Raw genomic sequence first — 21,775 nt, forward strand, 5'->3', positions numbered from 1 at the left:
CAGCCAGGCCATCAAACAAGCCTCAATTTTAAATGACTGGAATAGGGACTTCCTTGGTGGTGCAGTGGTTAAGTATCCACCTGCCAATGCAGGGGACACAGGTTCGATCCCCGGTCCAGGAAGATCCCACATGCTGCGGAGCAACTAAGCCCATGCGCCACAACTACTGAGCCCATGCTCTAGAGCCTGCAAGCCACAACTACTGAGCCCACGTGCCACAACTACTGAAGCCCACGTGTCTAGAGCCTGTGCCTCGCAACAAGAGAAGCCACTGCAATGAGAAGCCCGTGTGCCACAACAAAGAGTAGCCCATGCTTGCCCCAACTAGAGAAAGCCCGCAAGCAGCAACAAAGACCCAATGCGGCCAAAAATAAATAAATAAATACATTAATTTTAAAAAAATATATAATAAAATGACTGGAATAATACAAAATATGTTCTCCAACTACAATGGAATTAAATTAAAAATCAATAACAGAAGGAAATTTGGGGGATTCACAAATATGTGGAAATTAAACAACAAACTCAAAAATAACAAATGAGTCAAAGAAGAAATCCTGAAGGAAATTTAAAAATATTTTAAGACCAATGCAAACAAAAACACAACATACCAAAACTTATAGGATGCAGCTAATGCATTCCTTATAAGGAAATTATGGCTGTAAATGCTATATTTAAAAAGAAGATCAACTATACTATATGGCTGTAATTATGGCATAATTAAAATTTTGGCTGTAAATGCTATATTTAAAAAGAAGATCAATTTAAAAAAAGAAGAAATATCTCAAATCAGTAAATTAATTCTATCTTAAACTTAAAAAACAGAAAGCAAACTAAACCCAAAATAAGCAGAAGGAAAGAAATAATAAATACTAAAGTGGAAATAAATAGGGACTAGAAAAACAACAGAGAAAAATCAACAAAACCAAAAGTTGGCTCTTCGGGGGAAAAAACCCAACTAAATGGACAAACCTTGAGCTGGAAGAACCAAAACAAGAAGGAGAGAGAAAGGGAGGAGAGTCAAATTACTAAAGTCAAGAATTAAAGAAAGATCATTACCACCAACTTTACAGAAATCAAAAAGATTATAAGGGAATACCAAGAACAATTATATGCCAACAAATTAAATAACAGATTAAATGGACAAATTCCAAGAAAGAATTTCTATTGAAACTAACTCAGGAAGAAATAGAAAATCAGAATAGATCTATAACAAGTAAAAGACTGAATTAGTACTTTTAAAACTTCCCACAAAACGCCCAGGCCCAGAGAGTTTCACTGGATAATTGTACCAAACATTTAAAAGAATTGGTGAACTTGCAACAAGCAGTAAATAAGCCCCATAGGTCTAATGCACAGTATAGTGAATATAGATAACAACATTGTATTATAATCATCAAACTTGCTAAGAGACTAAAAGTAATTATTCCAACTACTAAAAAAAAAGATAATTATGTAACATGATAGAGGTGCTCATTATCACTACATGGCTATCATATCACAGTATATAAATGTATCAAATTAACATGTACACATTTAACTTACATAATGTTATATGTCAAATATATTTCAATTAAAACATTTTAATTAATAAGGAATTGATAGCAGTCCTTCACAAAGTCTTAAAATTAAAAAAAATAGAAGAGGAAGGACCACTTCCCATTCCCAACTTACTTTATAAAGCCAGTTCTATCCTGATACTAAAACCAGTCATCACAAGAAGAAAAAAAAAGACCAATACTTCTTATGAATATGGACACAAAAATCCTCAACCTAATACTAGCAAACAGAATCTAGCAACTTATAAAAAGGATTATACATCATGATCAGATGAGATTTATCCCGAGAATGCAAGGTTGGTTCAGCATACAAAAATCCATCCATGTAATACACTGTAATAGCACAATAAAGGACAAAACCACATGATCATCCCAACGGACACAAAAAGCATTTGACAAACTTAAATATCCTTTCATGATGAAAAAACTCAACAAACTCAGAATAGAAGGGCACTTGCTTAACCTAACAAAGGGCATCTCTGTAAAATCCATAGCTAACATCATGCCTAATGGTCAAGGACTAAATGCCCTCTCATTACAATCGGGAACAAGACAAGCACATGTACTCTCCCACTTCTGGCCAGGGTTATTAGGCAAGAAAGAGAAATGAAAAGCATCCAGATTGGAGAAGAAGGAGTAAGACTATCTCTATCTGCGGATGACATCATCTTGCATATAGAAAAGCCTCAAATATCCACTAAAAAACTATTAGTATAAATGAGTTCTGCAAAGTTGCAGGACACAAGATCCATATGTGAAAATCAATTTTATTTCTACAAAGTAACCATGAGCAAACCAAAGTGAAATCAAGAAAACAATTCCATGTACCATAGAATCAAAAAGAATAAAATACTTTGGAATAAATTTAACAAAAGAATTCCAAAACTTGTGTTCTGATCATTTCTCTTTCTTTCTACCTCTCCGTGCCCCTCCCTCCCTCTCCCCCCGACACACACAGAAAATGGGCAGGTTTCTAGGAGCTACTTCATGCTTGAAAACAGCAGGTGTGGTTGGTTAGCTGGCTGGAGCCTTGGCCACACTGGGTGGATGATGTGCATGCAAGGTGACGATGTGGCAAAGATGCGAGCAGAGACAGAGAGGGACCGAGCTGCAGAGGAGGAAGCTCATGCAGTGTGGTATCTTCCCAGATGTGACCGCCTGGGGGGGCTCATGCAGCGCGGTACCTACCCAGATATGACCGCCTGGGGCGGGCTCTGGCTTCATCTTTATTATCTGCAGCTACATTTAAAGACAGAAAGAGAGAAAACAGGAAGGAAGAGGAGACAAAAACAGACTGGTTTTAACACTGGTAAGTCCTTGTTGTATTTCTTTAAAAAAAAAAACAACAACAACAACAATGGAACAGGAAGACAGCAAGCTTTTGGTTTCGTGCATTAGGAAATCCACTTTCTGAACCATTTTTCTCCAGACCTACCCTCCTCCAAATAAGTGCTTGGGACAGAGGGAAGAAAATGAAAAGCCACCTCATTTTCACTTAATTTCTAAGGTCAGAGGTGCTGACAGAGATACAGCGGACCCTGCCTCTACTGTCCCCTGGGAACTCATCTGTACACAAGCCCTGGTTGCAAGATAGTTGTCTCCGGGTCCAATCTCTCCGGAAGGTTGCTCAATAGGGCTGTTTTCAGAGGACACGCAGCAGGACTCCCGCCGTACACGGAGAGCTAGCTCGGCACGTGAACTTGACCTCCCTCGGACATCACACCCAGTCAGGGGGCAGGTCTGGCAGCCGTCCCGCTGTGGCCCAGGAAGCAGTACCTGACCCAGTGTGCGACAATTCGATGGCCAGGTACCTTGCCCCCCCGAGCACCCCACCCCACCTGAGACCTCCCTAGTCTGGGCCACCCCAGGACAATGACTGACTGACCTACCGACCAGAGGCCCTGAAGACAGGGCACCTCCAGCTGTGTTCCACCTGTAGGTGGGGTCTGGGATGGACAGTAGTTAAAGAGGAGAGTCACTGAGGTCAGAGAGCAGAGGCAGGATCAAAGGTCGTGTGTCACCTGCCCCAGGCCATGTACACTCTACCCCAAAATGGAAATTTTGCAAGTAATCAGCTAACAGCAAATACCAGACTTGCTGCCTAGACCGGGGAGGAGCTGGAGGGTCGGGGCAGGGGGAGTGGTTTATAAACCAACACAAATGGCGGTCTCCTCTCCTCACCCCACCTCTCTCCCCAACACCCCCTGCTCCTGGACCTTCTGGGTTCTGACTCCCCAGAGTTGGTCAGATTCTCTCAGCTTTTTGCTTCTATTTCTTTGATTCAGACCAATTTCACCATTCACGGGCAGCTCCTCTACAGATCAAAATCCCGAAAGAGGGAAGGAGGAGAGAGGAGGGAGGCTGCGGGAGAGAGCGCTCAGCTCAGCTCCTTGTGCGCTTCAGACACGGTTTCCCTTCTTCTCTCCAGGCTTGATCACACTGAGCTGACAAGCAGAGCTTCGCACATGCAGAACCGCCGGGCACGGCTGGGAGACGCACAGGAGTGCGCTGGTGCAGAGCTGGGGGTTGGCAAGCAGAGGGCTGGGTAAGTTGGGGGGGAAGGTCACATCCCTGGGTGCTGCGCCAAGCCACCTGAGGTTCCTTGGCTGGAAAGCAACATGATCAGATCTACGTTTTAGAAAAGACACCTTTGCATAGGACAGATGGAGGAAAGCGGGCTCTGAAGCTGAGAGACGCTAGAAATGTTTTCAACCATCATGTGCTGCCACAGGGCTGTGCTGAGGACACACTCCAGGCCAGGCACGAAGGTTCCAAAACAACCGCACTGGGACCTCCCTGGGGGTCCAGTGGTAAAGAATCCGCCTGACAGTGCAGGGGACACGGGTTCAATCCCTGGTCAGGGAACTAAGATCCCACATGCCACAGGGCAACTAAGCCCACGTGCCACAACTGGAGAGCCTGCGTGCTGCAAACTACAGAGCCCATAAGCCCTGGAGCCTGCGCGTCACAACTAGAGAAGAGAAAACCCGCACGCCACAACTAGAGAGAAGCCCGCACACTGCAACGAAAGATCCCGCGTGCCTCAACGAAGATCCTGTGTGCCGCAACTGAGACCCGACGCAGCCAAAAATAAATAAATAATAACTGAATCTTTAAAAAAACACACACTGTCCTCGGAACCTCCCCTCCCCCACCAGGAGGTGGGTCTTTGCCCCCTTGGCTATAGGGGTGGGCCTGAGACTGCAGGTCTTCAGAAGTGATGCTGTGTGAGTTCCAAGACTAGATCTTCAAAAAGATACAGCGTCCACCCGGTTCTCCCCTTGAAACCCAGCGCCACTTTGTGAGGAAGCCCAGGCCACATGAGAAGGCACGCAGGGATGTTCCAGCAGGGCCCGGCTGAGGTCCAGCCAACGGCCAGCACCAACCCAGACACATGAGAGGGGAGTGAGAGAGAGAGACACAAAGAGAGACAGAGATAGAGGGAGAGACAGGGCAAGAGACAGAGAGCTAGACAGAGAGAGAGAGGGTAAGGGGGAGAGACAGAGAGAGAGAAAGAGGGGGTTAGGGGGAGAGACAGTGAGAGGGAGAGACAGGGACAGAGAGAGAGAGAAAGGGGGGACGGGAGGGAGTGAATGAGACAGTGAGAAAGCAGCTCGAGCAAACAGCCAGACTGTGGAGTCCGAAGCAAAAATATCCTTTCACGTCATCAAGTTTTGGGGTCACTCGTCGAGCAGCCCCAGAGACAGGGACCAGAGGTGACAAGGCAGAAGTTCCAGCAGAGCTGAGACGGGAGAGTCAGCCTCCGGTGGCCAGCAGGAGGCTGGGGGGTGGACAGGAGGCAAGCCCTCAACTGCCCAGGGGCTTTAGTCCTGTCACACTTTGAGACTCACTGCTGGGGGCACCTTGGAGGGAACACGCGGGGGCAACGGTGCCTGCGTGTGGTGGAGGGGACGACGGCTACAGGGGGACCAGGGGACCGGGGGACCGGGGAGCCGGGAGGAGTATTATCACGGTGGTCCAGGAAACACGGGAACAGGAGACCCTGTGTCAGCCCCGGGGCAGCGGGCTGAGCTGAAGCAGGATCGTAGCCTGATGTCCGCGGACACCACGGAGCCCCTGAAAATGCAGGACGGTCTGTGGATAAACATCTTCCTGGGGAAGGGGGTGTCCTCAGCTTTCAGTCTCAGGATGGTACTTGACCCTCCCCACCCAACGTGTTTTTACCGCTTTACTGAGCTATCACTACACACCAGAGAACCGTCACTCTCCCCGTGGTGTGTAGGGTACTCACAGGTGTGCAGTGCAGCCGCCACCGCTACGGTGTTTTAGAACTTGCATCACCTCACAAGGAAACCTGTCCCCTTCAGCAGTCACCCCTCCCGTCCACCTCCCCAGCCAATGCCACCCCAGTGCTGAGATGTGGGGCAAACCTCAGGTGAATTCATGCCCGCAGCCGGCTGGTGACACACCCATTGGGATGCACTATTCTTAGTGACAGTACAACACGGGGATCTGGCGGGAGGAACGTGTGGCCCTGAGGATGCCGAGGAAACAACTTCTCAGCAGCCTCGCTGTCGGCCGGCCTCATGACCTGGCCGGGAGCCACGAGGGAGGCGCCTGGTGCAGACGCAACGCTCTGTTATTCTTGGGTCCCTGAGCTGCAGCGGGAACGTCAGAGCCGACCAGGGCCCCGTGAAGGGCCAGCCTGGGAGGGGGCACTCTGTCTCCTGGGAAACCTCCAGACCAGGCTCCTCGGACACCTGGCTGACTGCAGGTCTGGGGCAGGAAACTGGACAGCGAGCTCAGAGCATCTTGTTGCACCAGTGTCCGGGGTCCACCGGACCAAAGGTCAAAGATCAAGAGCCGACGGCAGAGGCTCCCACTGGCCAGAGGTGGGTAAAGGGGCTTCCACCACATGAAACACAGGATAACGTACAAACAGACGTGCTCATTGCTGCAAGATGCTGGGAACCAATTCTGAAAAGTGGCAAATATAGAGGAATATAAGCAAGCCTTCACCTGGCTTCCTTTACAAGTCAAACCATCGGAAGACCAGGTAGCATTTGTGGGGAAGTTTCTCTACAGAATCTGAGATGGCAGAGCCTCGGGGCTGGCGGCCCAGGACTGTCAGGACTGGGCCCTGGGCCCCTATGGCTGCCACCACCCAGAGGGGCCAGCTGACAGCCACACCTCCTAGAGGAAGGGTGCAACAGTCCTGCAAAGACAAAGGGCCAGACCTGGGTCCAACTGTCTTTTAAAATGTTCTCTACAGGGCGTCCCAGACAGACCCGGCTCAGGAGCCTGATTCCGTCCAGATCCTGTGGGCCTGACTCGCTCTGGACACCGCTGCTGGCCCGCTGACCCTGTGCTGGGTGCACAGCGCTCAGCTCACAGCAAACGCCCCGTTTCAACAACGGGTAAGTTCCAAGGAGAAAGGGGAGTTAGGGAGAACCTATAGATGAAAAAGACAAATCAACAACAAAAAGACACCAGCCAATCACAGTGTGTGCTGGACCCTGATTTAAGGAAACAAACTGGCCAAAAAGTCAGGAAACGGACAAGACAGCTGGAAACTCACAGGCAGATGGTGGTTTCATGATAAGGAACCATTGATTTCTTATGGGTGATGATTTCTTTAGAGATACGTTACAGACTATCTATAAAGAGGCTACATCTGGGATTTGCTTCAGAAACTGCAGGAAAAAGATGTGAACGGGGCCTGGAGGTGGTTATGGTCCCACATGGAGCTCCGTTATGCTACTCTCCCTACTTCTACATGTTTGAAATTCTCCACAATGAAAAGTGAAAAAGGAAAAAAACAGCACCTTCGAGAAGGACACCACACTTCACTCCTAGTTCACAGTTAAACAGCAGGCGCATATTAGTGTCTCCAGCTAATTTCTCCCTGAAACACGTGGCCTCGGTGGATGCCATTTCACCTGGGACAACCCGAGGAGGGGGACCCACACCCCTGGCCCTGCCCCCATTACACACAAGGGCATGGAAAAGCTGCCAGTAGAATGAGAGGCTTTAAAACGTTTGATCCTAATTTTGAAAATGATCCCAATTTTGTGATAGGAGACTGACTAACAAAGAAAAAAGAAACAACTGGAAAAATATACCAAAATGTTCAAAGTAGTCACCTCTGGGTGGTGGGAAGGAAGGCTTTTTACTCTTACTGTATATCCCGTCTTCCCTAAAGTGTCTACAATGAGCACATGCTGCTCTTCAGATAACAAATTAGATATTTAATTTTCTAAGTAACCGGCTGTTTCTCCTCACCGCCATCTATGTTTCTTTAACCTTAACTTTCAAGTTGAATTAGTGACCTTCAAAACTGCAAACCTCTATAAAAGACAGCTGGAAAACATTTAAGCTTTTTTTTAGGCTGCCTGGCCATCCTATGAGAACCGTGAAACAAAGCTCCCCAGACTCTCCTGGGGAGTTACTGTAATGTGCATGGTCAGTTCCCCACGAAGTCTGTGTCCCGAGGCCTCGGCTGACACGTCGGGAAGCAGAGGCCGGCCACCTGCCACGGAGGGTGGGGGGAGAGACGGGAGCCGCGGCGCAGCGGCCCACAGTCTCTCAGAGCTTCCAGGCCCGAACCGCTTGGCTTTTTCACAGCCCCACCCGCCTACTTCTGGCAAATGAGAGGAAATAAACCCACACATTCATTAAAAGCTTCCCGTAGTGGGGTGGTGAGACCTGTGTGTCTCATAAACAGTAGACACGGAAACATGTAAATCCGATCTGGATTCAAGTGTTGAATGCTCAGACTCTCAGCCGGTGTGGGCGGAGGTTAGGAGATGACTCTCCCTAAGGCCGCAGGGGGCCCAGCGGGGGAGGGCCGGGGTCAGGAGGGGGCCCAGAGGTCAGGGGGCACAGCCCTCCCTCCACCAGAGCCGACGGCGTGCACCAGCAGACCGGCCATCGCCATGAGCTGCCAATCAAATGTCCAACGTTAAACTCTAAGTTTGCCGCGTGACCCAGAGGCCCCAACACCTGCTGTATCTGGCACCCTCCGCCTTCACGACCCACGCACAGTTTCAAACAAGGTCACAAGCCTGGTCTCCCGCTGCAGAGCCTGAGGCACAGGACCACTAAGCCACCAGGGCACCGGGTGTCCTCTCCAGGCCTTCCCCCCGCCCTGGGTGAAGACGCACACCACTGACCACCCCACACGGCCCACTCTGCACTCGGCTGTGAGATCCTGCACCCATTAAAGGGGAGGCTCGAAAGGGCACAGACCACAGAGGGCCGGGGCAGAGGCCACCTGGGCAGCAAGCCCTCAACTCAGAGAAGGTTAAGAGGCGGCTCCTCGGCTCATAAGGGCTCCAGGATACAGAAGCCCTGCTTTTAGGCAAGAGCAGCAGTACAGCTGGCACCACCTCTGGTGTGATTTCCTGAATCACAGCTGGCAGGACGGCGTTGATGGGAGAGAAAAAGCAAAAACACACCGGAAACAGACAGTGGCAGCTGGTCCTCTTTATCGTCTCAGTGACCCTGACTGATCCAGGCTACTCATCGGAGCTGAGGCTGACCCATTTCTACAAAGACTGAAGTTAGCACACACTCACTCTCACTCTAAAAACAGAAGCTACACAAGAGGAGAGGGGTCACTCAAAGGGAGAGAAAATAACCGCCAAGGAAAAAATAGCGGGGCAAGACCTCAAGTCTGCAGGAGTCCCAGAACCCGACAAACTCCAGAGAAAACGCTCCTCTAAGCAGTAGCTGAGATTGAACACACCCACATTCTCAGACAAAATCAAAGGGGAGAGCGGTCTTAGACTTAGTCATTAGAAAAACCAGAAGTACGGCATCAACCCTCCTGCACAGAGAAGCCCAGCAGCCCACGCGGTCAAACACAGAACATCAGCTCGAAAGAAACATTTTCAAAGGAGAAGGCAAAACCAGGGGCAGCATCTTCTATCTTCTGAGCCACCAAAAAGCTGTAGGGGCTGAGCATGGGATTCGCCTGCCCGAGCTCGTGGACCCCGCGTGCCCACCCGAGGCCCACAGAGCATGACGTCGGGTGAATGTTCAACAAGGTATGTGAGAAAGATCCCGGTTGACTCAGCCACAGGGAACGGGAAAAACAGAGAGGCTGTGTTTGGTGCACGAGCCACACACAAGGTCAGAGATAAAACCGCCTCTGCAGGAAACATCTGTCTCCGGCCCGATCAAGCCAGAACCAGACCAGCAGTGCCGCCCTCCTGCCCCAGCTGAGGGGCCCGCGTGACGACGGCCACGGCCACGGCGGGGGACACGGTAAGAACAGGTTGTAACTCGCCCGAGGTCCAGTTTCACACGACATGGTGTCGACGCAGTCACCTACCTGACTGCGGACACCGGTGTCGGGACAGACACCTGCGCCACCTGGCGAAGCCAGCGCTGCTGGGGTGGCACTGGGTGGAGGCCCCCCACCGCGAGAGCTCCAGCCGAGTCTTGCCCATTGAGTTACGGGGCTTCATCCCCAAAGCTGCGGGTCACCAACCTGCAAAGACCCGGCGTTTCACGTTCAGCTCGCTGGCGGCGCGGACCTCGGTGCAGAGCTTCAGCATCAGCAGCATGGCCAGGATCATGACGACGCTCTGCCAGAGCAGCGGCGCCTCAAAGCGCCTCCCGAACCTGCGAGGGAAGGGCCGCGGCGTCAGGGGAGAGCCGGCCGGGCGCCCGCGGTCACAGCCTGAGCGGCCCGTGTGCCGCCGCCCAGGCCTCCAGACGCCACGGTGGGACGGAGCCGGGGCACGGAGGGGCCGGGCACCCCCCTGGACGGTCGGACCGGGCCTCCCCAGCCCCCAGAGCCGAGTCCTGGGCAGGCTGCTCCACGTGCTGCAGCACCCCCCCGCCAGGAGCCGCTGAGGCCCTCCCAGGGCCGAGGGCCGGTGGGAGTGGGTCTCCTGCACCCGCCCCCTCACCCCCAGTCCGGCCAGCTGCCGTTGCCCTCCTGCAGAGGCCCAGCCGCCGCCAGGCGAGAAGCCCAGGTTCTGGAACACCTGCCTCCCCAGGGCTCGGTCCAGAGTCTGGAGACCGACGGCAGCCCTGACCCTGGCCGTGGGGAGAGGGGTCTGCAGGCCAGCACGGCCCCCAGTGTGAGCAGAGCAGTGGGGGGCCGGGCCACCCAGCCGTCACCAGAGAAGAGGAGACGGCAGGCAGGGCACGGTCCCCACTGCCAACCTCAGGCCCTGATGGCCGACCCAGGCCTGGCTGACCCGCACGGAGGCCTCCATGTCCACTGTCTTCTCCGAGCCCCAGCCCGCCCAGCCCTCCCAGCCACAGGCCCCAAGGCCTTCCTGCTGACTTTTTTCCAGTGTGTTGAGCATTTCAGCAACTCGGCCAAAATGTCCTGGAGGCCAGAGCCACAACCCAGTGACTGGCACCCGCTGGGCCCATCAGAAGACCCCAGCCCAGGGGCTGATCACAGCACTGCCCCCCCCACACCAGCTGGGGTGTCAAACGTGGCCACCAGCACCACAGGACTAGCCTGCAGAACTGTCACCTCTAAGGCGAGGCCTGGGCACAGCACCCTTCAAAGCCCAGGCCCCCATTCTAGCCTGGCTGTTCTGGAGCAGAGATCCCGCTGGCACCAGCTGCAGTGTGGCCTGACGGGGCCTCCCAAACCTGAGTTAGTGGCCGACAGGTCACAGTCGGGAGGTCCTGGATGGCAGTCGGACCTCCAGCTTCTCCTGGAAACCAGGAGACATGGAGACACGGCCCGGCCCACCTCCCTTGGCCTCGCTCTCACACCCGCCCCTACAAGGAGAGGGTCACTGACAGCTGGCTGATGGGGCCACACACGTGCTCCGCCACAGGCTGGCTCTGGGGACCACGCTGCCCCTCGGCCTTCTTGCTGTGCCCCACCACCTCCGGGCTTCATCTCTTCTGTAAAGTGCGGACACAACCCTACAGCTGCTTGAAGATGTTTCTAGCAGTTCTAGGAACTAGTCCCCACTGGTTACCTGACTGACCCCGGGGTCTGACTAATCAACAGATAATCCAGAGGAGAAGACAGAGAAGGTTCTGCGCCAGGCTGGGGAGACTGGAGCGGGTGGGCATCACAAAAAGTCAGTCAGTCTAGGGACCAAGCTCATTCCCAGTTAGTTACAAGGCTGAAGACGTGCGATTTGGGCCTTTATGTAATAAACGCCACTTCATTATTTTCAACAGAAACAATGAGTGACTAGAAACATTGGGGGGGGGTGGAATGAAGGCTTGTGCTTCCCCTTATACCACACACCAAACATCGAATCCAGGTAAATTCAGTATTTACAGTAAGGAATGAGACATTCACAGTGAAGTAAGGGGGTCAGAGTGAACATTAAACTGCTTTTAGGGTGAAGACAGGCTAAACAAGACAGAAAATTTCAAAAAGCCCAACTTTCCACAGAAGATATACAAGGGACAAAACAAATACGAAACAAAGTTCAACATCCCTTGTAATTTTTAAAAGCCAATGAAAATAGAAAGACACTATTTTTTACTCACACGTTAGTTCACCTTCGGCCTTGAACGCTAATGGTCTGTGCTGGTAGAGGTGTCACGGGGCACCTCTTCCTCTCCTGCCCTGAGAATGCGGTTGGCAAAGCCTGGTCTGCTGCAGAGGACAGGACAGCCCAGCAGACGAGCGTGTGGCCTGCTGCTCGGAGCAGCCAGTGGATGCGCCGCCACTCCCCCACCCCCCACCCCCCCCACCCCGACCCCCCCCCCCCCCCCGTGCAGCGCACACGTCTCCCTCCCAGGGCGGGCACTGCCTCACGGAGCCTGAGCAAAAGCTCCCACAAGGAGCACCTTCTACGCGTCTTCAAAGTAGCAGAGAAAAGCTCGACTGGAAGAAAAGCTGTGTATCTACTTCCCTGACTGCTTCGCGAGTGGCAGACGGTCACTAGCCCTCTGGTGCAGTGTCACCACATCTCCCGAGACAACTTTACTACACCTGCAATACAGTGTCACCACATCTCCCGAGACAACTTTACTACACCCGCAATACAGTGTCACCACATCTCCCGAGACAACTTTACTACACCCGCAATACAGTGTCACCATGTCTCCCGAGACAACTTTACTACACCCACAATACAGTGTCACCACATCTCCCGAGACAACTTTACTACACCCGCAATACAGTGTCACCACATCTCCCGAGACAACTTTACTACACCTGCAATACAGTGTCACCACATCTCCCGAGACAACTTTACTACACCTGCAATACAGTGTCACCACATCTCCCGAGACAACTTTACTACACCTGCAATACAGTGTCACCATGTCTCCGTCTCCGGTACAGTGTCGCCATATCTCTGATCAGATAGGGATGGGGCTGGAGAACTAGCTCTGTGAATGCCTCAGGCCCTGGGTCAGACGGCCCTGCAGCACCGTCCCTGCACCCTGGCCCCCTCCCTCCTCTTCTCATTTACAGAATCACTCCGTGGCCTCTGGCTTCCGACACCACAAAGGCCAAATCCTGCATGTCAGCATTTTGTATGATCTGCTCAATGCTGGTTCTGCAAAAGGATGGGAAGAATCGCAAGAAATAAAGGCATTGAGTTCCGTGAATTACAGAAACGCCGGGTTTCTATAGCTTGGTCAGCCTTCCCCCACCCCACCCCCGACCCCCAGGACTGCAGAGCTGCTCACATGCCTCACACCACACATTTCCTTGGGCGGCTTCCCAGGCAGACTGGACTTCCGAAGACTGAATTCCCAGCCAGCTTTGGGAAACGTACTCTTCATTTCCTCTAAGTCCATCACTGCTCTCATCCCACCCGGAGCCTACCACAGCTCCCGACCAGCGCTCTCTCCCTCCCCACCACCCATCACCCATATACACGTGTCTGGCACGTTCCATACAGCACTTCTGCTGAAGCGTTAACCCTGTAGCATCTGCCCAGTGTCTGGCTCATCGGAAACCCTCAAAAACCTATTAAATCAAACGGGCTGCTAGGGGACCCAGGAGTAGGGGCTTTGGAGGCTCCAGAGAAAGGAAGGAAAGGGAGCACAGGCATCACCCTCAGAGCAGTGGGGCCTTGGGACCACGTGGGCAGAGACGCGTGTATTTGTTACAAGTCGTAGACGGAGCCCGGCCTGGCTGCTGGGCTTCCCCACATGAACTACAAAGTACTGCCAGGTGTGAAACACAGGGAAAAGCACAACCCCAGGTCAGAGGGATCCTGGAGGAGAGACCTCTGCCAGCCCTCCCTTCTTCCCATAAGGTCCCCCAGTCTTCTGGAATCCAGGCTGAAGGCAGCCCTGTGTGTTCACATGGCAGCCACTGAACTCATGGAGGGACCCAGGACAGCTCAGGCAGCTGATGCTGTGGGAAAGGGGCAATCAGATGTGCAGAAATAGACGTGCCAGTGGACAAAGTTCAGAATTCCACCAAAGACTCTTTCTTTCTCAAAGGCTCAGGCCCTACAATGGAGAGAGAACTCACAGTCCCAAAGCATCAAATGCTTGCTTGTTAAACCCAGAAACACTGACGAGATGGCATTCAAGAAACTGGTTCAATTTCTGATTTCTCCAAAACAGATAGTTAGAGGTAGATTAGATATCCTATCTTCTTTCTGCAATTCTGAATGATAAGCATAGCTGGGGGAAGACCTCTCAAAGGAACTATTTCCCGTAAGAAACGCAGCCTCAGCCACTCCTCCGAGAAAACCTGCCACTGCCTAAAGGAAATGCTGCTCCCGACCTAACGCCCGGGCCTGGGCTGGGAGCTCCGGGGGCCACACCCAGGGTGCTCAGGGTGGGCAGCAGTGTCACACACGATTACAGCTTGGGACCTGCTTCTGTGCAACCTTAGACCCAGTGAGGGGCAGCTGAGAGCGGGAAGGGGAGAGTCTTGCTGCAGCGGGCAAGGGCCACCCTCAGCCACGGGGAAAGGAGCAGCCTTCAAATGCAGTTTTTCAACTTGTGATAAACAAGTTAAAAGATAAGCGCCCTCTGACCCCTCCTTCAGAAGCGGACTGGCCCAGAGACAGGGCTCACGGTGTGACAAATTCTTCCAGGAGAAGGGGTCGACTCGCCAGCTCGCCTTTTAAAACCTCAGACTGAGCAAAAACACGGTGAGAGTGACCAAGGGCTGCCTCAGGCCAGGTGGACAGAAGGAGAAGGAGCAGAGAACTTCTGGACTCGGGGGACTCACACCCTGATGACCGCAAGGGGACATCTGCCCAAACTCATCAAACTGCACACGTGCAACGGGTGATTCTCTTCCCTGTAAATCATGCCTCAGTGAGGCTGACTTAAATTCAATTAGCAAGAAAGCACGATTACTCCAAAAAGTCCAAAGGAGCTACAGCTGCCCGGCCCCAGGCTGTGCTGTCCGTGCTCACAGAGGGGCCTGGGACCGTCTAGAGGGAAGGAAAGTTCCAGGCTTTTTTGGCCTTACAGTGAGGCTGCGAGACTTCTTTTCACTTCCTCTGAAAGTGTACCCTCCCAATTATGTCTGGCTTCAACAACTGTTAAAATTAACTTCAAGTTCCTGACCAGAATGCAAATGATAAAAAGAGGAAGTTGGTCTGGGAGGGGCAAGAAAAAATAGTCTCTTAAGTATTATCCAGAAAGTTGACTTACTGTTAAAAAAAACAAACAAAAGCAAACCCGCACACACAACGCGGAAGGCAGGAAGGGACCACCCTTCCAGGCAGACCACCCCCCAGCACTCCTTCCTGTCCGGTTCCCCCCTGAGAGCCTTTACTGGCCCGTGGTTTGCCTTTCCTATGCTGACCACCTTCTGTTACTGGTATTCATTAATTCCCTTCGTTTTCTCTCCACTACCCCAAAACCTCACCCAAATTCCTAAGGGCATGGACCCAGTCCTAGGACGCAGCCCCACAGAAAAGGCCCTGGGCAAGCGTCCAGTACGTGTACGAGCCACTGAAAATGAAGACGCAGACCCGGGATTATGGGAGATTCTCCACTTCAATCCCACCATTTTCCCTGGGAAAAAGTCTCATCCATTTCACCAGCTCCTTCCCAGGAAGTGCAGACACTTCCGCCCCCCCCCACCCCCGGCCTCACCCAGAAAAGGAGAAAGCCATCCATCTCCCTGGGAGCAACTACAGTAAGAAAGCCCTCAACCTACCAGAAGAGGATCCGTAAGATATTGGCCAGCAGGAGCACGAGACACACGTAGGTCGAGAAGCCCTCGGCGTTCTGAGTCCTCCGGATGTCCCTGTACTGCGGGATGTACGGCACCACCCCTCCGAAGACCATGGCCCCAGCTGCCCCCCAGGAAACCAGCTGGTGCAGCGGGACCCAAAGCCAACCCAAGCCTTCTGCGTCCATCCCGAGCGCCCGGCGGCCCCGCCGGCAGGCTGACGTCCACCTGGTCCACGCGCGCTCCGCGCTCTCGGGCTACTGGCGCGCGCGCTGTCACCCTCACATGCCGCCGCTGCCCTGGGCCGTCCTCCGTCGCGGGGCCTGGCGAGAGAGGGAAAGCGGTAAAGCGCTCGGGCCGGGCCTCCACGCCCAATGGGGGGCGCACCGCCGGGCTCGTGGCTGGGGCACGACCCCCTCCTCCGGGGCGCCGGCCCGGGATGGACTTTCAGTTCGGGGTGGGAGCTCGGTTCCGGGGGAAGCGGTCGCACAGCCTGGGGGTCAGAGGGATGGGAGGAGGGGGGAAGAGGGAACACACTGCCCAGGGGGCCCGGCCCGGGGTGGACGCTCAGCCCAGCGCGGCGCTCGCGTCCACGAGCGCTGCTGACCCCGCCGGGCTCACCCGCGCTAGCGGCTCCCACAGATCAGTCCACCGTCCTTCTGTCCGTCCAAGCGCCGGGCCCCGCCTCGGCATGACGTCACAATACGTGGCCCCGCCCACGCCGGGCGGAGGGGCGGGCGCCGCTGGGTCCTAGAGCGCGCCAGTGGGCGGGGAGGTGGGGGCGGGACCCGGGGCGAAGCCGAGTGTCGTGGGTCGTGGCCAGGGCGCTCCGTGGGCCCACCCGGCCCGGGTTAGGAAATCGCTGCCTGGCGGGGCCGCTCCTTCTGGGCCAGGGGCCCACGTGGACCCGGCTCCATCTGTCCCGCGGCGAGTGGCCTTGTAGACGCGGCGCGCCGCCAACGGGAGCAGAGGACCGGGTCCTGTCGCCGCCCCGAGGGTCGGCGCGAGGCCTGGGGACGCCCCCCTCGTGGGGACTCGGGCAGGGTCTGAGCGCCCCGTGATTTCAGGGGTCCTTCCACCGTTCATGGTCTGCCCGGGTCTGTGGGGCTCCCCATCCTGAGCCGGGGCGGGTACCTGAGGAGCGGCGTTCGGAAGTTTGCAGAGGGCCAGGGCAGTTTCGGCCAGGCTGGGACGCCGGGGGCGCGACTCCTCCGGGGAAGCGAAAGCCCACCCCGCAGCCTGAAGCCTCTGAAGGTCCACTCTGGCTCTTCGGGGCCCAGGGCGGCAGCAGCTAGGACTGCCGTCCACAAGTGCGTTAGGTACCTTGTCACTAAAGACAGTGCTGGCCGGTGGAGCTCGGATCTGCTAAGGGTTTCGTGCTTCATCTCAACCGCACAATTCTAGCACTTACAGATAGAGAAAATAGGAATTCCTGAGTGTGTCACCTGACCAAGGTGAGCCCTCGGGAGCTAGGTGCTCAGAACCCAGATGCTGGTGGGCGAGGGAGGGGTGGCGGTCAGGGAGGGCCCTGTGAGAAGCCAGCCAGCCCGCCCAGGACCCTGTGCAGGCGGGCTCAGAGCAGAAAAAACCACCTGCAGGCCCCCAGGATTCTGTCTACAGAGGAGCTCCCCCAGGGCTCCCACCTCCACCAGAGCAAGCCCAAATCACCCCAAAAGGGAAGGCCTGGTGGGTGAGTGAGGGGGGTCCCCAGGGGCACACAACCGGCCAGCCAGCTTCCTACCTGGTATGCTTCGTGGGAAATCCTAAGAACAGGTACAACCTCACTTAGAGCAACTCCCAGACGAGCCTGGCGATAAGGAGAGCTCTCCGTGAAACACAGGTTGCTCTCATCCTCTCCAGCCTCTGAGGCCAGTGTACTGCTGAGTATCCACCAGAGAAGGCCGAGGACACAGCACCAGAAGTGTACAAGGAAATGAAACACAGGCGGAGAAGGAAGTCCTGGAGGGACTGGAGAAGAAAAGTAAGTGTTCCTCCTTAGCCAGATCCTCCCCCAAGCTCTGGAGCCTCCAGAATGTTCTGTCCTCTTTATGGTGGAGGTTGGAGTAGGGATATAGTCTTCCCTCCCCACTCACTGGAGCATCTGAGGCCACTGCACCTGGCCCTGTTTGTCCTGGAGTACATGGGCAAATTGGTGCCAGCCCGTAGCCAGCTGCTGCTCTGGATCCATCAGCTGTGCCAGGTGGAGCATGGACAGCAGCAAGCGCCTCCAGAGTCCTGCTAAATGGATACAATCTTGCATTCTTGATCCAAGATTTTGCCCCACAGAAGGGGCCTGTAATCCTTTTGAGCCCCACCTGTCTGGAATAGAGGGGCACCCACTGGTCCAGAACCATCGGTCAGGCAGAAGGAGAGAGCTCATCTCGGCTGCTGCACATTAGCTGGCTTCCTGTGTTCCCAAACAAAAGAAGCCGACCAAACTGTGCAGTCTGAAAAATGATACCCAGAACGAGCACATCCCAGTTCCCGGAACCGGCGAACATTACCTTATGTGAAAAGAAAAAAATTGCAGATGTGATTAGTTAAGGATCTTGCGATGCAGAGATTATCCTGCATTATCCAGATGGGCCCTAAATGCCATCACGTGTATCTTTTATTTATTTATTTATTTTTTGCAGTACACGGGCCTCTCACTGTTGTGGCCTCTCCCGTTGCGGAGCACAGGCTCCGGACGCGCAGGCTCAGCGGCCATGGCTCACGGGCCCAGCTGTTCCGCGGCATGTGGGATCTTCCCAGACTGGGGCACGAACCCGTGTCCCCTGCATCGGCAGGCGGACTTCCAACCAATGCGCCACCAGGGAAGCCCTGTTCTTTGTTTTTAATTGAGGCAAAATTCATGTAACAGAAAATGAACTCTGTTGAATGAACAACTCAGTGGCATATTACCTTCACAATGTGGTGGGAACACCATTTCCATCTGGTTCTGGAACATTTTCATCCCCCAATAAAACCTCACGCCCCTTAGGCAGTTTCTCCCCAGCCCCTGCCCCCTCCAGCCCTGGAAACCAGCAGTCTGCTCTCTGTCTTTATGCCTTTGCCTGTTCTGGACATTTCAGAAAATGGAGTCACAGGATGCTGGCCTTGCGTCTGCTTCTTCTACCAGCATCATGTTTACACCAAGGAAGCAGGGGTGCAGGATGCTCATTCCCTCCAGGGGCCCCCTGAGCCTCCCTCCTGCTCACCTGCCTGGTGGCCTGCTTTTTAAATGATAATTAACGTGCTCGAGCTCCAGAAACATTTCAGGCGACTTAAGTTTTCTGTCATTCACATTTCCTCAAGTATCTTACCTCTTAAGACTGTGACCTGACCAGTATCAAAAAGCACAATTTTTTATTTGAAAAGCCATACAGTAAAGGGAAAACAGACTGTACTAAACAGAATTTTTAAATACAAAGTGTGCATTAATTTGCAACCAATCACCCAGAGGCTTCTTGAATGTTTCCTCCCTCCCTCCTTCCGTCCCTCCCTCCCCCCACATTGCCTGAGAGTTTCCTGGGCCCTCACCCCTCGCTGTGGCTGGAACAAGCACCCCAGGCTCCCCAGAGAGCTGGGCACTTCATCCAGCTGAACACTTTCTCTAAAGCTCATGCAAGTGTTTCCTTGAGGTCCCTCATTGAGACTGTGATGTGATAGGGAATTCCCTGGCAGTCCAGTGGTTAGGACTCAGCGCTTTCACTACAGGGGGGTGGGGAGGGCGGGGAGGGCCTGGGTTTGATCCCTGGTTGGGGAACAAGATCCCACAAGCCACGTGGTGTGGCAGAAAATAAACAGAAGATTGCGACGTGATAAAATTGTTTACCTGGAAAAGAAGCAACTTCATTTTTAACTCAGACTTTGGATTTTCTTTTCTTCCCAAGGCAACTGTGGGCCACGGACAGGTGCCCACTGAGAGGCTCAGAAGTACCTGTGAATGCTAACATGGGGCGGGGGGTGCCAAGAGCCAGCCCTCAGCCCCAGAGTTTCTACCTCTGAGGGGCTGACAGCAAGACACTGATTTTCCTTAAGTGGAAAAGCAGAGCTGATTTTATTTTTACTCGGCAAAGAAAGCTACTTAGAAAGAAAGCTACTTCTTCCTTGTGTGTTTTCCTTGGGGTGGCCTTTGAGAGGAGTTGCTGGCGTGGTGGGAACACCAACACTGGCACTGACCAATGCAGAATAAAAACCAGATGCTGGGCTGGTCAGAGCAAGAGTTGGGGCAACCTTGGAAGTAAGTATTAAAAAGCTTTTAAAGAAGTTTATAGGTTGGAGAGGATTCTGGGGTGACGGCAGAGCAAGAAGCCCCGGGAATGGCCCCCAACCTGGACCACAGCTGCAGGGACAGAGTCTGTCTGATGTAACTAATTTGGAATCCGGAGCTGGTGAAGGCTTGCAAGTTCCAGGGGAAGCACTGGATGGTTACTGCAGTCAGTTGTGGTGACTTTCAGGTCTTAGCATGCAGCACCTACCCGTCCCACCCTCAGCCACATGGCAGGAGGCCATACACGTGTTTCTAGAGCAGCTTGCACAAGCCAGCCAGGGTAGACCAAAAGGACCTTGTCCTCCAATATCAGGAACCTGTGCTCTGATGCTGCTTCTGATGGCAGAGCTGCAGCCAAAGAGGCAGGTGGCCACTGTTGTCACACGTCCCCCCTTGTTGCAAACCCTTCCCCCACCAAGTGGATTTCAAGGGCGAGTGCCCCCTTTATCCCCCTTTGTTCTTCTCTCTTCCCCCTTTTCAAGCCGGGCATTGAAAAACAATTGCATATAGGAGAAAATTAGAAAGTGAGTGCACATGCCCAAGGAAAGGCTCAGGAAAGACCTGAGCAGACATTAAGTTTCCACCTCAGGCTGAGCCTCAGCTCAGACAACCTACAACAAGCAAAGATCAAAAACAATAACAAAAAGCATCAGACCTTGAGGAAGGGGGAGAATCTGATTTCCAGAGTTACCACATTATTGGATTCAAATGTCCAATTTTCAGCAGCAACAGAATAAAAATCACAAGGCATACAAAGAAACAGGAGAGTATGACCTGTTCAAAGGGAACAATTAATTAATAGACACTGGCCCTAAAGAAGACCTGATGACAGATCTACTCGATGAAGACTTTAAAACAACTGCCTTAAAGATGCTCAAAGAACTAAAGGAACAGAGAACGTTGAGAAAGCAATGTATGAACAAAGTGGAACTATCAGTAACGAGGGAGAAAACCTAAAAGAAACCAAAAAGAAATTTTGGAGCTGAAAAGTACAATAGCTGCAATGAAAAATTCACTAGAGAAACCAAAGGCAGATTTGAGCAGGCAGGAGAAAGAATCTTTGGAAAATCTATCTTATTTCAAGTTCTAAACAGCCGCAGTAAGACATTGGTCTATGTCGAAATTTGAGAAAATGAAGACCCTTTCTGCCTTTTGGGAGGTTTAAGCCAGTTCCTCCTTTTCTGTTTTCCTCAATCTGTTCATTCTGCAGTTTTGACCGCTTGTTCACACACCGAAACCACTGGAGGGCTTTAAAACCACAAATGCCAAGGCGTCCAGAGTGCTGACAAATGTTACGTGGCTCTATCGTGCAGCCAGGTCTGAGAGCCACTGTTTTAAAATTCACAACTAGTACAGGAAGTCCTCATGACTCAGGATAATTGCTTCTGGGAAAGGCCACTTACTGTAAATGGGGCCAGAATTGCATAATAAATACTTAGTGCGTTAAAAAATAGTTAATTATGTTGCATTAAAAATAAAAGTTAAAATTATGAAAACATTGCAACAATTTTAGAACCAATAAAAGGAAGCAAAAAATTCTATGCTCAAATCTATATCCAAATCAGTACCCTGAAAGAACCCTTCTTTTCTTACAGAATTATTATTATTATTATTATTTTGGTGCCAAAACCCGGGATTGAACCAGGTTCTTACAGAATTTTTAAGTGAGAATTTCAAACATACGCAAAAGTAGAGATTGTAGCGCAGTGAACTCCATGTATCCGTCACCCAGCATCAATAACTATAAAAAAGCTCTTTTAATGAATATAAAATAAAAACAGCACAGTCTAATCAGCAGCATTCCTCCCTTTCTTGGCAATAATGGTGCATCTTAAAATCAGCAGCATCTTAGATTTAAGGCCTTAGAAATGAAGCCATTCACATGGAATCAAAGGGGCA

General features: G+C 52.6%; 1 protein-coding gene across 3 annotated transcripts in view; it reads right to left on the reverse strand.

Annotated features, from left to right (window-relative positions):
* SLC66A2 (solute carrier family 66 member 2) overlaps positions 1–16,306 on the reverse strand; it is a 48,655-nt gene extending 32,349 nt beyond the window's left edge. For 2 of the 3 annotated variants that reach the window (XM_060119443.1, XM_060119444.1), the window contains exons 1-3: positions 16,243–16,306; positions 15,607–15,944; positions 10,015–10,148 (exon numbers count right to left, since the gene is read on the reverse strand). In XM_060119443.1, the coding sequence (XP_059975426.1) occupies positions 10,015–10,148; positions 15,607–15,809 (337 nt within the window). In that variant the 5' untranslated portion in view covers positions 15,810–15,944; positions 16,243–16,306. Of the gene's footprint in view, positions 1–2,747; positions 2,799–10,014; positions 10,149–15,606; positions 15,945–16,242 lie in introns of all 3 variants that reach the window. The other variant, XM_060119442.1, reaches the window with a different exon arrangement.
* Positions 16,307–21,775: the final 5,469 nt, after the last annotated feature.

The sequence above is a fragment of the Mesoplodon densirostris genome, chromosome 15 (assembly GCF_025265405.1).
Source record: "Mesoplodon densirostris isolate mMesDen1 chromosome 15, mMesDen1 primary haplotype, whole genome shotgun sequence".
Taxonomy (NCBI): Eukaryota; Metazoa; Chordata; class Mammalia; order Artiodactyla; family Ziphiidae; genus Mesoplodon; species Mesoplodon densirostris.